Source organism: Oncorhynchus clarkii, chromosome 18 (assembly GCF_045791955.1).
Source record: "Oncorhynchus clarkii lewisi isolate Uvic-CL-2024 chromosome 18, UVic_Ocla_1.0, whole genome shotgun sequence".
In the NCBI taxonomy this organism is placed as follows: Eukaryota; Metazoa; Chordata; class Actinopteri; order Salmoniformes; family Salmonidae; genus Oncorhynchus; species Oncorhynchus clarkii.
Window position 1 is genome coordinate 11,754,257 of NC_092164.1, and position 13,443 is coordinate 11,767,699.

General features: G+C 44.7%; 1 protein-coding gene across 1 annotated transcript in view; it reads right to left on the reverse strand.

Annotated features, from left to right (window-relative positions):
• Window positions 1-13,443, reverse strand: part of LOC139373954 (prolactin receptor-like) — an 87,626-nt gene that overhangs the window by 20,612 nt on the left and 53,571 nt on the right. Inside the window, exons 4-5 of the mRNA XM_071115037.1 lie at window positions 12,834-13,003; window positions 10,412-10,590 (exon numbers count right to left, since the gene is read on the reverse strand). Of these exons, the coding sequence (XP_070971138.1) occupies window positions 10,412-10,590; window positions 12,834-13,003 (349 nt within the window). The remainder of the gene's footprint in view (window positions 1-10,411; window positions 10,591-12,833; window positions 13,004-13,443) is intronic.

Sequence of the window (13,443 nt, forward strand, 5' to 3'; positions counted from 1 at the left end):
GGAGTGAGTCGTCAAGCAGGAGTGATTGTGAGAGCGAATGGATTTTATTTTCACTCTATTGGGTTTTGGTATGTATATATATATATTGATTAGTTTAGTTGTTTTATCACTAAGCACGTATAGGGGTGGTGGGATCTTTGAGGTTAGTTTTTCGCGAGGGCGGGTGGGGCTGGTTGCAATGGCCACTCGCGGAAGTGTAGAGTTTGAAAAACTTAGTCGGAGGCATGGAGTAAAGATTCCTGCCGGGTGTTCAGTGGAAGAATGTAGCTTGGCTGTGGGTGCTATCATTGGGTATGATAGCATAAAATCAGCCTCAAGGATGAATAGCGCTGTAGTGATATTCTTAGATTCAATTGAAAAGGTGAATAAGATAGTTGAGAGGGGTGTTGTGTTGCGGGAGACACAGACGCCGGTATTTCCGCTTATGTATCCGGCGAAGAAAGTTATACTTTCTAACGTGCCACCATTTGTTAGAGATTAAGTGTTGGAGCGAGAGTTATCTCGCCATGGTCAAATCGTATCTACAATAAAGAAGGTTCTTTTTGGATGCAAATCTCCGTTGTTGAAACATGTCGTGTCTCATAGGAGACAAGTGCATATGATTTTAAAAAAGGACGGAGATGAACTGAATTTAGCGTTCAGTTTTAAGATTGATGGATTTGTTTATGTCTTCTATGCATCTACTGAATCAATGAAATGCTTTGGCTGTGGAAGAGAGGGGCATTTGGTGCGTAGTTGTCCTGAGAATGAGCGCGCTGAGCCTGGTAGTAGCTCTAGTGCTGGTGCAACTAACGCACCACCGCGAAGGGATGAACATGCTAAGGGTGCAGGGGAAGAGAGAAGGTGGGCAGATGTGGTTGGAAAAGTAGGAGAGGAAGGCATTGTGGATACGGGGGCAATTGTGGTAGATCAGAACAAAGAGGGAGGGGAAACAGTAGGTGAGATTGCGACTGCCGTCGCTGAGGTGGTGCTGGAAAATGAAATTGGAGGTCAAGAGGAGATTGAAATAACGGAAAAGGAAGCAGATGTTTTCAAAATACCGAGGAGTAAAAGGAAGAATTTAAGGGGTGGTGAAGGGTCTAATTCTAAGAGAAAGGTAGAGATTGATAAATCAGTTGAAGATGAACAAGTTGTAGAGATGGTGGAGTTTTCTTCTGGGGAGGATAGCGAGAGTGAGTCATCTGACGCGTCACAACAATATAGTGAGATAAATGGGGTGGAAGGGAGGTATGGGATCGAGAGGATACGTCAATTTCTGAAGTTGACAAAAGGGAAGAAATATATGCAGGATTACAATGTAACTGATTTTTTCCCTGAACGTGAATTGTTTATTGAATCAGCAAAGTTTCTGATGTCAAAAATTACAGGGGGAAGTTTGAAAAGCCCTGAAATTGCTAGACTCAAGAAAGTGGTCACGAGAGTGATAAGTGATGTAAATTCTAAAGAAAATGAAAGAGTTCAGTTGCAGTTTTAACTCTGTAAAGAGATGTGGTGGCTGTATCTTCCTTTTTTTCATCCATGAGCAGTTTTAAGATTTCTTCTTTAAACGTAAATGGGGCAAGAGATGGTAAAAAAAAGAGCCATGGTGTATGAGTTAATGAGGGGAAAGGGAAGTGACATACATTTTCTACAAGAAACGCATAGTAATTTGGAAAATGAAGTTATGTGGCAACAGGAGTGGGGGGGGGGGACAGTGGTGTGTAGTCATAAAAACTCAAAAAGTGGGGTTGTGGTTATCTTGTTCTCAAAAGGGTTTTTGCCTTTGTCATATGAGGTTGAAGAGGTAGTTGAGGGGAGGTTATTAAAAGTTAGAGCAAGGTATGAAAACATCACTATGTGTCTGATAAATGTATATGCCCCAGTGGTGACAGTTGAGAGGGTATGTTTTTTAGGGAGATTATCAAATACCAACAAAGAAGATTATTTATTTATTGCTGGAGATTTTAACTGCACAGTTAGCGATTTAGATAGAAATCACCAAGAACCTCATATAGCCTCAAGGACTTTTTTAAAACGCCTCATTGTAACACATGAACTGTGTGATATTTGGCGGAGTAAACATGGAGGAACAAGGCAGTACACCTGGGCGCATGTGAGGGAGAACATCATCTCTATGGCCAGGTTAGATAGGTTTTATGTTTTTGAGCATCAATCTCAGGTCTGTAAATCAAGTGTGATAACCCCAGTGGGATTTTCTGATCATTGTTTAATAACAGAGGTGGTGTTCATTAACGATGTAAAACCCAAAAGCGCATACTGGCATTTTAATATAACTTTATTCAGTGATGCTCATTTCAGGAACTGTTTCAGTTTTTTCTGAAAGAGGTGGAGGTCTCAAAAGGCCAGTTTTGTATCCCTTCAACAGTGGTGGGATATAGGGAAAATCCAGATTCAACAATTTTGTAATCAATACACGAGGAATGTCACCAAGGATATCACCAGATCAATGAAAGCCCTAGAGTTTGAAATAGTGGAACTCATGACGCTGGTTGAGACCACAGGAGATCGAGGCCATACTCAGGCCCTCAAGAGGAGAAAAGCTGCATTGGCAGACCTGCTGGGTATCAGAGCACAGGGGGCATTGGTGAGAAGTAAGTTTCAGGGAATATCTGAAATGGATGCCTCACCCAAATTTTTCTTTGGTTTAGAGAAAAAGAATGGACAAAGAAAAATTATTCATTGTCTCAAATCAGCTATTGGACAAGAGATCACTAGTCCTAGTGAAATTAGAAAGAGGGCAGTAGAGTTCTATGCTGAGCTCTACAAGTGTGAGTACAAAGAGGATAAAACAGTGACACAGCAGTTCTTTGATGGGCTCCCAAAGGTGGCTGCAGAAGCTCAGGTTGAGCTTGAGCAACCATTGTCTTTGCAGGATTTATACACTGCATTAAAAGGCATGGAAAATGGAAGGGCACCAGGCATTGATGGGCTTCCCGTTGACTTTTTTAAGTCTTTTTGGGCTATGTTGGGAGAGGATTGGTTAGAAGTAGTTAATGATAGTTTAACCGGAGGGTTAATACCAATAAGCTGCAGAAGGGCTGTCCTCACCCTACTGCCCAAAAAGGGTGACCAGAGGGAGGTGAAGAACTGTAGGCCGGTGGCTTTATTGTGCACTGATTATAAGATATTGTCAAAGGCTTTTGTCCAACAGGCTGAGGGAGGTGATGGGGCAAATCATACATACGGATCAGTCCTACTGTGTTCCTGGCAGGCAGATAGGGGATAACATTTCTCTGATTCGTGATTTTTTGGACGTCTCTAGGGCTATTGGGTTGGATGCTGGTCTAATTTCAATTGATCAAGAAAAGGCATTTGACCGAGTTGAACATCAATATTTATGGCACACGTTTGAGGCGTTTGGGTTCAGCTCTGGTTTTATTGCCATGATAAAGGTGATATATGGTGACATTGAAAGTGTATTGAAAGTTAACGGTGGTTTGAGTGCTCCTTTTAAAGTGTGTAGAGGTATTAGGCAGGGATGTTCTTTGTCAGGAATGTTATATGCCATTGCTATAGAGCCACTACTAAATAGCATTAGAAGTCGCATTGCAGGGGTGCACTTTTCAGAGGATATTCCTCCTATTCGTCTCTCAGCCTATGCTGATGATGTAGTTGTGTTAGTGAAAAATCAAGCGGAGGTGGATAGCTTGAGTCTAATGGTTGATCGTTTTAGGGGAATATCCTCTGCAAAGGTAAATTGGGAAAAGAGTTGTGCTTTACAGATTGGAGAATGGTCTGGAGGGATATTTATTTTTTTATTTTTTTAATTTTTATTTCACCTTTATTTAACCAGGTAGGCTAGTTGAGAACAAGTTCTCATTTGCAACTGCGACCTGGCCAAGATAAGGCATAGCAGTGTGAACAGACAACACAGAGTTACACATGGAGTAAACAATTAACAAGTCAATAACACAGTAGAAAAAGGGGAGTCTATATATACATTGTGTGCAAAAGGCATGAGAAGGTAGGCAAATAATTACAATTATGCAGATTAACACTGGAGTGATAAATGATCAGATGGTTATGTACAGGTAGAGATATTGGTGTGCAAAAGAGCAGAAAAATAAATAAATAAAAACAGTATGGGGATGAGGTAGGTGAAAATGGGTGGGCTATTTACCAATAGACTATGTACAGCTGCAGCGATCGGTTAGCTGCTCAGATAGCAGATGTTTGAAGTTGGTGAGGGAGATAAAAGTCTCCAACTTCAGCGATTTTTGCAATTCGTTCCAGTCACAGGCAGCAGAGAACTGGAACGAAAGGCGGCCAAATGAGGTGTTGGCTTTAGGGATGATCAGTGAGATACACCTGCTGGAGCGCGTGCTACGGATGGGTGTTGCCATCGTAACCAGTGAACTGAGATAAGGCGGAGCTTTACCTAGCATGGACTTGTAGATTACCTGGAGCCAGTGGGTCTGGCGACGAATATGTAGCGAGGGCCAGCCGACGAGAGCATACAAGTCGCAGTGGTGGGTGGTATAAGGTGCTTTAGTGACAAAACGGATGGCACTGTGATAAACTGCATCCAGTTTGCTGAGTAGAGTGTTGGAAGCAATTTTGTAGATGACATCGCCGAAGTTGAGGATCGGTAGGATAGTCAGTTTTACTAGGGTAAGTTTGGCGGCGTGAGTGAAGGAGGCTTTGTTGCGGAATAGAAAGCCGACTCTTGATTTGATTTTCGATTGGAGATGTTTGATATGGGTCTGGAAGGAGAGTTTAGAGTCTAGCCAGACACCTAGGTACTTATAGATGTCCACATATTCAAGGTCGGAACCATCCAGGGTGGTGATGCTGGTCAGGCGTGCGGGTGCAGGCAGCGAACGGTTGAAAAGCATGCATTTGGTTTTACTAGCGTTTAAGAGCAGTTGGAGGCCACGGAAGGAGTGCTGTATGGCATTGAAGCTCGTTTGGAGGTTAGATAGCACAGTGTCCAAGGACGGGCCGGAAGTATATAGAATGGTGTCGTCTGCGTAGAGGTGGATCAGGGAATCGCCCGCAGCATGAGAAACAGCATTGATATATACAGAGAAAAGAGTCGGCCCGAGAATTGAACCCTGTGGCACCCCCATAGAGACTGCCAGAGGACCGGACAGCATGCCCTCCGATTTGACACACTGAACTCTGTCTGCAAAGTAATTGGTGAACCAGGCAAGGCAGTCATCCGAAAAACCGAGGCTACTGAGTCTGCCGATAAGAATACGGTGATTGACAGAGTCGAAAGCCTTGGCAAGGTCTATGAAGACGGCTGCACAGTACTGTCTTTTATCGATGGCGGTTATGATATCGTTTAGTACCTTGAGCGTGGCTGAGGTACACCCGTGACCGGCTCGGAAACCAGATTGCACAGCGGAGAAGGTACGGTGGGATTCAAGATGGTCAGTGACCTGTTTGTTGACTTGGCTTTCGAAGACCTTAGATAGGCAGGGCAGGATGGATATAGGTCTGTAACAGTTTGGGTCCAGGGTGTCGCCCCCTTTGAAGAGGGGGATGACTGCGGCAGCTTTCCAATCCTTGGGGATCTCAGACGATATGAAAGAGAGGTTGGACAGGCTGGTAATAGGGGTTGCGACAATGGCGGCGGATAGTTTCAGGAATAGAGGGTCCAGATTGTCAAGCCCAGCTGATTTGTACGGGTCCAGGTTTTGCAGCTCTTTCAGAACATCTGCTATCTGGATTTGGGTAAAGGAGAACCTGGAGAGGCTTGGGCGAGTAGCTGCGGGGGGGGGGGGGGGGGAGCTGTTGGCCGAGGTTGGAGTAGCCAGGCGGAAAGCATGGCCAGCCGTTGAGAAATGCTTGTTGAAGTTTTCGATAATCATGGATTTATCGGTGGTGACCGTGTTACCTAGCCTCAGTGCAGTGGGCAGCTGGGAGGAGGTGCTCTTGTTCTCCATGGACTTCACAGTGTCCCAGAACTTTTTGGAGTTGGAGCTACAGGATGCGAACTTCTGCCTGAAGAAGTTGGCTTTAGCTTTCCTGACTGACTGTGTGTATTGGTTCCTGACTTCCCTGAACAGTTGCATATCGCGGGGACTATTCAATGTTAGTGCAGTCCGCCACAGGATGTTTTTGTGCTGGTCGAGGGCAGTCAGGTCTGGAGTGAACCAGGGGCTATATCTGTTCTTAGTTCTGCATTTTTTGAACAGAGCATGCTTATCTAAAATGGTGAGGAAGTTACTTTTAAAGAAAGACCAGGCATCCTCAACTGACGGGATGAGGTCAATGTCCTTCCAGGATACCCGGGCCAGGTCGATTAGAAAGGCCTGCTCACAGAAGTGTTTTAGGGAGCGTTTGACAGTGATGAGGGGTGGTCGTTTGACTGCGGCTCCGTAGCGGATACAGGCAATGAGGCAGTGATCGCTGAGATCCTGGTTGAAGACAGCGGAGGTGTATTTGGAGGGCCAGTTGGTCAGGATGACGTCAATGAGGGTGCCCTTGTTTACAGAGTTAGGGTTGTACCTGGTGGGTTCCTTGATGATTTGAGTGAGATTGAGGGCATCTAGCTTAGATTGTAGGACTGCCGGGGTGTTAAGCATATCCCAGTTTAGGTCACCTAACAGAACAAACTCTGAAGCTAGATGGGGGGCGATCAATTCACAAATGGTGTCCAGGGCACAGCTGGGAGCTGAGGGGGGTCGGTAGCAGGCGGCAACAGTGAGAGACTTATTTCTGGAGAGAGTAATTTTCAAAATTAGTAGTTCGAACTGTTTGGGTATGGACCTGGAAAGTATGACATTACTTTGCAGGCTATCTCTGCAGTAGACTGCAACTCCTCCCCCTTTGGCAGTTCTATCTTGACGGAAGATGTTATAGTTGGGTATGGAAATCTCAGAATTTTTGGTGACCTTCCTGAGCCAGGATTCAGACACGGCAAGGACATCAGGGTTAGCAGAGTGTGCTAGAGCAGTGAGTAAGACAAACTTAGGGAGGAGGCTTCTGATGTTGACATGCATGAAACCAAGGCTTTTTCGATCACAGAAGTCAACAAATGAGGGTGCCTGGGGACATGCAGGGCCTGGGTTTACCTCCACATCACCCGCGGAACAGAGAAGGAGTAGTATGAGGGTGCGGCTGAAGGCTATCAAAACTGGTCGCCTAGGGCGTTGGGGACAGAGAATAAGAGGAGCAGGTTTCTGGGCATGGTAGAATATATTCAGGGCATAATGCGCAAACAGGGGTATGGTGGGGTGCAGGTACAGCGGAGGTAACCCAGGCACTGGGTGATGATGAGAGAGGTTGTATCTCTGGACATGCTGGTTGTAATGGGTGAGGTCACCGCATGTGTGGGGGGTGGGACAAAGGAGGTATCAGGGGTATAAAGAGTGGAACTAGGGGCTCCATTGTAAACTAAAACAATGATAACTAACCTGCACAACAGTATACAAGGCATATTGACATTTGAGAGAGACATACAGCGAGGCATACAGTAATCACAGGTGTTGAATTGGGAGAGCTAGCTAAAACAGTAGGTGAGACAACAACAGCTAATCAGCTAGCACAACAACAGCAGATAGAATGGCGATTGATTAGGCAGAGAGGGTCGGATTAACTACACACAGAGCCTAAGTGCGGCTGGGGCCGACAGATAAAACATAAACAAGCAGAATGGATTACCGTGATTAATGGACAGTCCAGCATGCATCAGCTATGTAGCCAAGTGATCAGTGTCCAAGGGGCAGCGGTGGATGGGGCAGGGAAGCTGGACTGGCGAGTGTTATCCAGGTTAGAAAACTAACAATGACTAAATAGCTTGTAGCCAGTTAGCTGGTTTGCTTCTGGAGGTTCTTGAGTGTGTTCTAAAAATGTAAAGATAATAGCGGTTCCGTATCACATTGGGTGAGGCAGGTTACCGGAAGGTATAAACAAATTAAAAATCGAAAAGGGATAGAAAGTAAATATGGGTTCAGTGAGTGTTTGGGACGCGGCGATTCAGACGGTTAGCAGGCCTGTGCTAACAAGCTAACAGTTAGTAGACGGTGCTAAACATGGTAGCAGTTAGCGGACCGGGCTAAACAAGCTAGCAGTTAGCAGGCCGAATTTGCAAGCAAGGAGATAGCAAGGGCTAGAGAGTTAGCCTTTGGGGACGTCGCGATGGGGGGAGTCTGTTTATTCCTCTTCATGCGGTGACATCGATGGACCGGTCGTGGGTCTGGATATTGTAGCCCAGGAGCTCAAAATGTTCCGTTTGCGATGGGAATCCGGGGATGAAAAATAAAAATAAAATAATAAATAGGTCCGTTATGCTCTGGTTAGAGTCGCGTTGTTCGAACTGGCGAGAGCTTTCCGAGCTAAAGGTTAGCTGATGACCGGATTAGCTGAAGACCGCTAGCAATGTTTTGCTGAAGCTGGTAGTTAGTTGGCTAGCTTCAGTTGAGGGGTTCCAGATCCGAAGTAAATATAAATACTTTAGGAAAAATAGCTACGTTGGGTGAGGCGGGTTGCAGGAGAGTATTTAGAAGAAGTTGAGGTTCAGCAAAAAGTTTTAAAGATATGTGAAGAAAAAAAACTAAAACAAACGATATATACAAGGGACACGACACGACAACACGTCCTACTGCTACGCCATCTTGGATCTTGGCTAATAATGGCTTTGCCAGGGGGGCTAGAATGGTGTAAGGGAGGTTTTAAGTATCTTGGAGTGTACATAGGAGATGAGGGGACAATGGAAAAAAATTGGAGTGGGGTGGTTGAAATGGTGGAAGGGAGGATGAGGAGATGGCGTAAGGTTACTATCTCGTATGTCATATACGAGCGCACTATTATAGTTAACAATGTGATTGCCTCTGCACTGTGGCATCGGTTATCAGTTTTAGAACCACCATCTGGCCTTCTGGCTAAGATACAGGCAATTATTGGGATTATTGGGATAAATATCACTGGGTTCCACAAAGTGTTTTGTATTTGTCAAAAGAGGAGGGGGGACAAGGTCTTGTACATCTTGCTAGTAGGGCTGCTGCTTTCCGGTTTCAGTTTATTCAAAGGTTGCTTTATGGACCGGAAAATGTGGTGTGGAGAGGGGTGGCAGGTCTTGTATTACAGCGGGTTGGAGGATTAGGTTTAAAGAAGGCTTTATTTCTGGTTGATAGTAGCCAGATTTCTAGGGAGGGAGTACCTCCGTTTTATAGAGGCCTTCTCAGAGTGTGGAGCATAATGAAGGTGTCCAGACGAACTTCAGCGGAGTCAGTGCATTGGCTGTTGGAGGAACCTCTGGTGTATGGGGCAAGACTGGATTGTACAACTGCAGCTGTTCCACATTTCTCCAAGATTCTGGTGAAGGGGAAAATCATAACCTTAAAACAGTTAATGGCCATGGCTGGGCCCGCCTTAATGGATGGAAGACGGGTGGCAGAACATTTGGGGATGAGGTCGGAAAGGATTGTCGGACAAATGCTGGGGAGCTGCAGGAAGGCTCTGTCAGCGGAAGAATGGGGAATGCTTAGTAGCCACAAGAAGAAGGTACAAGATGAAGACGTCTCATTTCCAAGACTAGGGATTACACCAAATATCCCAGAGTCAGAAAGAAAGGCGTTATTGATGGATTTGAGAGGGTTGGAGGAGGTGGGTTTGGATGAGGTGAATGGGAAGGACTTGTATAGGGGGTGTGTCAAGGTGTTGAATAAAGATAAATTGAAAAATAGAAAAGACACTCCATGGAGGGTAAAATTGGGCATTGATGACAAGGTAAAGCCAGCATGGAGAGCACTGTACAAGCCACCGTTACAAAAGGGTACTGGTGATATGCAATGGAGGGTTTTACATGGCATCATTGTAGTTAATGCTTTTGTATCTGTTATTAACTCAGATGTTAGAGATGGATGTCCTTTTTGTAATATAAGAGAAACCATTTTTCACTGTTTTATGGAGAGTGAGAGGATAAAACCGCTATTGGAAATGCTGGAATCTTTGTTTAAAGCTGTAGGGGAGTTTTTCAATAACACTGTTTTTATTTTGGGGTTTCAATATAGTAAACAACAGAAAAGAAAATGTCAAATGTTAAATTTTATTTTGGGACAAGCTAAGATATCAATTTTTCTGAGTAGGAAACATAAGATAGAAACGGGATATGGGCAGGATGTAAGATGTGTTTTTAAAGGATTAGTGAAAGCAAGAATAAAAGTAGATTTTGAGTTCTTTTCAGCTGTAAAAGATCTCCTATTATTTGAGGAGAAGTGGGCCTACGAAGGAGCGCTTTGTTTTGTAGAGGGGAAATTATTTTTTGCTGATGAAATAAGTTGAATGTATATGTTATGTATTTATTTTTGTTTAGGAATTACATTTGTTGTTTCATTTCTGAAAAGGCAGTGTGTCATTATTTATGTTAACACTTGAGAAAAAAAATAAAGGTTTTATAAAAACTTTAAAAAAAAAAACTCTCTCTCTCTCTCTCTCTCTCTCTCTCTCTCTCTCTCTCTACCTTCCAGTTGTTGGGCTCGGTGATGCGTCGGTACTGCAGCTCGAAGACCAGGATGATCCAACCGTACTGGATGTGGGAGGGATTGGGGTAAACCCAGGACACCATGGCGGTGCGGCCAGCTTCCTCCTCCGTCTCGTTCAACAGGGTGTAGGTCAAGTTAACCGGAGCCCCTGTCTCCACTGCAGACAGACAGACAAGAAAACTGCATGGTGTGGGCTTGTTATGGTTGTATGCTTCACAGGGAGTGAAGAAGAGCTAGAACGTAAATAGAGAAACAATGAGATAGGAGGATGGTGAAAGGAAAAGACCTAGGCTGGCAGTCAGGGGGAGGGGAGAATACACAATGAACAGCAAACAGGATGTGGAGGGACAACAGGAACAATAAGCAACATGCTGAGGTAATGGTACGTGAATGGGGTTATCTTTAATAATGAACATGGAGAAAGGCCAGTTGGAAGGGGTTTCAGAGTAAGAAGGGGAAGCTGGATAGGTTCTGAATGACACATCTCTATTGTTACCGTGAGAAAAAGCCTAGAGCCTGGAGAGGAACCCTTCTATTTTCCTTCACATGCGTTACTATTCTCTGTGTATACGGAAGCACAATGTAGACATGAGTGGTGACTGTTTGCAATGTGCATAGAGTATTGAACATTCACATGCACGTGTACACAAACACACACACACACACACAAATCAGGGTGCTCTTTCCATCGGCTTTGGGAGTGCACTCACTGATGGAGAAGTAAGAGGGACAGAATGGGTTGAAATGAGGAGGAGCAGACGTCACACAAACAGGGAGAGGAGGCGTGGCCGACGCCAGACACACAGGAAGAGACATCACAAATATCAGACACAACAGTGGGTTAACACAACAGTCATAGGTTGAGCCGAAATAGCACCCTATTCCATATACTATAGTGTACTGAAATAGCACCCTATTCCATATACTATAGTGTACTGAAATAGCACCCTATTCCATATAATATAGTGTACTGAAATAACACCCTATTCCCCTTAGGTTCTGGTCAAACGTAGCACACTATCTAGGGCAACTTGATTCAGCTGCGGGGCAACTTTTGTTGGAGCTAATGGTTGGGGGGCTGGAAAATAATTATTATAACTTTTACACTGCAAATTGACCACAACTAAGCCCCAAAAGAGATCGTATTTGAAAAGAACAGTAATTTCATACCTTGATTACATTGAGACAACATCACATATTTCTATTTCTTTATTTGTGTAAATACTTGGGAGCAGATTTCCAGCATTAAACTCAATTTTAGCTGAATTGCTGCTGATTTGACAGTTTTCTTCTTTTGGTGGGGGGGGGGGGGGGGCAAGTGAAATCACTAGCCAGATGGTTTTTGATCTCGGCAGCAGGATGCCGTTCCAGACTGAGTGGAGCCCCCAGGTGGTCCATATCAGAGGTTCCCAAACCGTTCCCCCATTCCAGCATTGGGGAACAGCCTGCCCCCCCCCCCCCCCCCCCCCCTCGCATGCGCCACATCTATTTCTATGGGCACAAGCTCTGTTCATGACAGAAACTGTTCACACCCTTCTTGTTGGTGGAGAGAATTTTGCAGGTTTCTGTAATTCTACACATTTTGTCATGGGGTGCAAAGAACATTTAGCAGTTTAAAGCTAATTGTATTGCAATTGTATGCATTTTGCCATGTCTAATGTGTATTCATATCACCCTGTTCCTATATCAGCCACATCCAGACAGTGGTCTATATCACCCTGTACCTATATCATCCACATCCAGACAGTGGTCTATATCACCCTGTACCTATATCATCCACATCCAGACAGTGGTCTATATCACCCTGTACCTATATCATCCACATCCAGACAGTGGTCTATATCACCCTGTACCTATATCATCCACATCCAGACAGTGGTCTATATCACCCTGTACCTATATCAGCCATATCCAGACAGTGGGCTATATCACACTGTACCTATATCACCCTGTACCTATATCATCCACATCCAGACAGTGGCCTATATCACCCTGTACCTATATCATCCACATCCAGACAGTGGTCTATATCACCCTGTACCTATATCATCCACATCCAGACAGTGGTCTATATCACCCTGTACCTATATCAGCCACATCCAGACAGTGAACTATATCACCCTGTACCTATATCATCCACATCCAGACAGTGAACTATATAACCCTGTACCTATATCATCAGCCACACCCAGACAGTGAACTGTATCTCCCTGTACCTATATCATCAGCCACACCCAGACAGTGAACTATATCACCCTGTACCTATATCATCAGCCACACCCAGACAGTGATTTATATCTCCCTGTACCTATATCATCAGCCACACCCAGACAGTGATTTATATCTCCCTGTACCTATATCATCAGCCACACCCAGACAGTTATTTATATCTCCCTGTACCTATATCAGCCACTTCCAGACAGTGGTCCTTGGAGCTGAACACTCCGTGGGAGGTCCTGGCCATCACGTTCATGCAGTATGTGGTCCAGATGGATGTGTGGCCGCTGTCAAAGTGACAACTGTTGGGGCCGCCCGTTACATAGTCTGGACACTCACGCCTCGGCCCCTTTCTGTAACAAACAACAAAGGAATGATATGGTCAATTCAATTCAACTCAACTCATTTATTTTAATGAAGACGGACTCTTCGGATACATTGTTACTACACGATGTGATAGAATGAAAATACCTACATTTACTGTGGAAAAAGCCTTGAAATTAAAAATGAATCTTGGAGTATTTCAAGGCGTTTTTTAACGAATGCAGGATTTTATCCTCTACCACCTGTTGATATAAGGTCGAGCTTCGAGACAGGATTGCGTCGAGGCACAGATCTGGGGAAGGGTACCAAAACATTTATGCAGCAATGAAGGTCCCCAAGAACACAGTGGCCTCCATCGTTCTGAAATGGAAGAAGTATGGAACCACAAAGACCTTTTCTAGAGCTGACCGCCCAGCCAAACTGAGCAATCGGGGGAGAAGGGCCTTGGTCTGGGAGGTGACCAAGAACC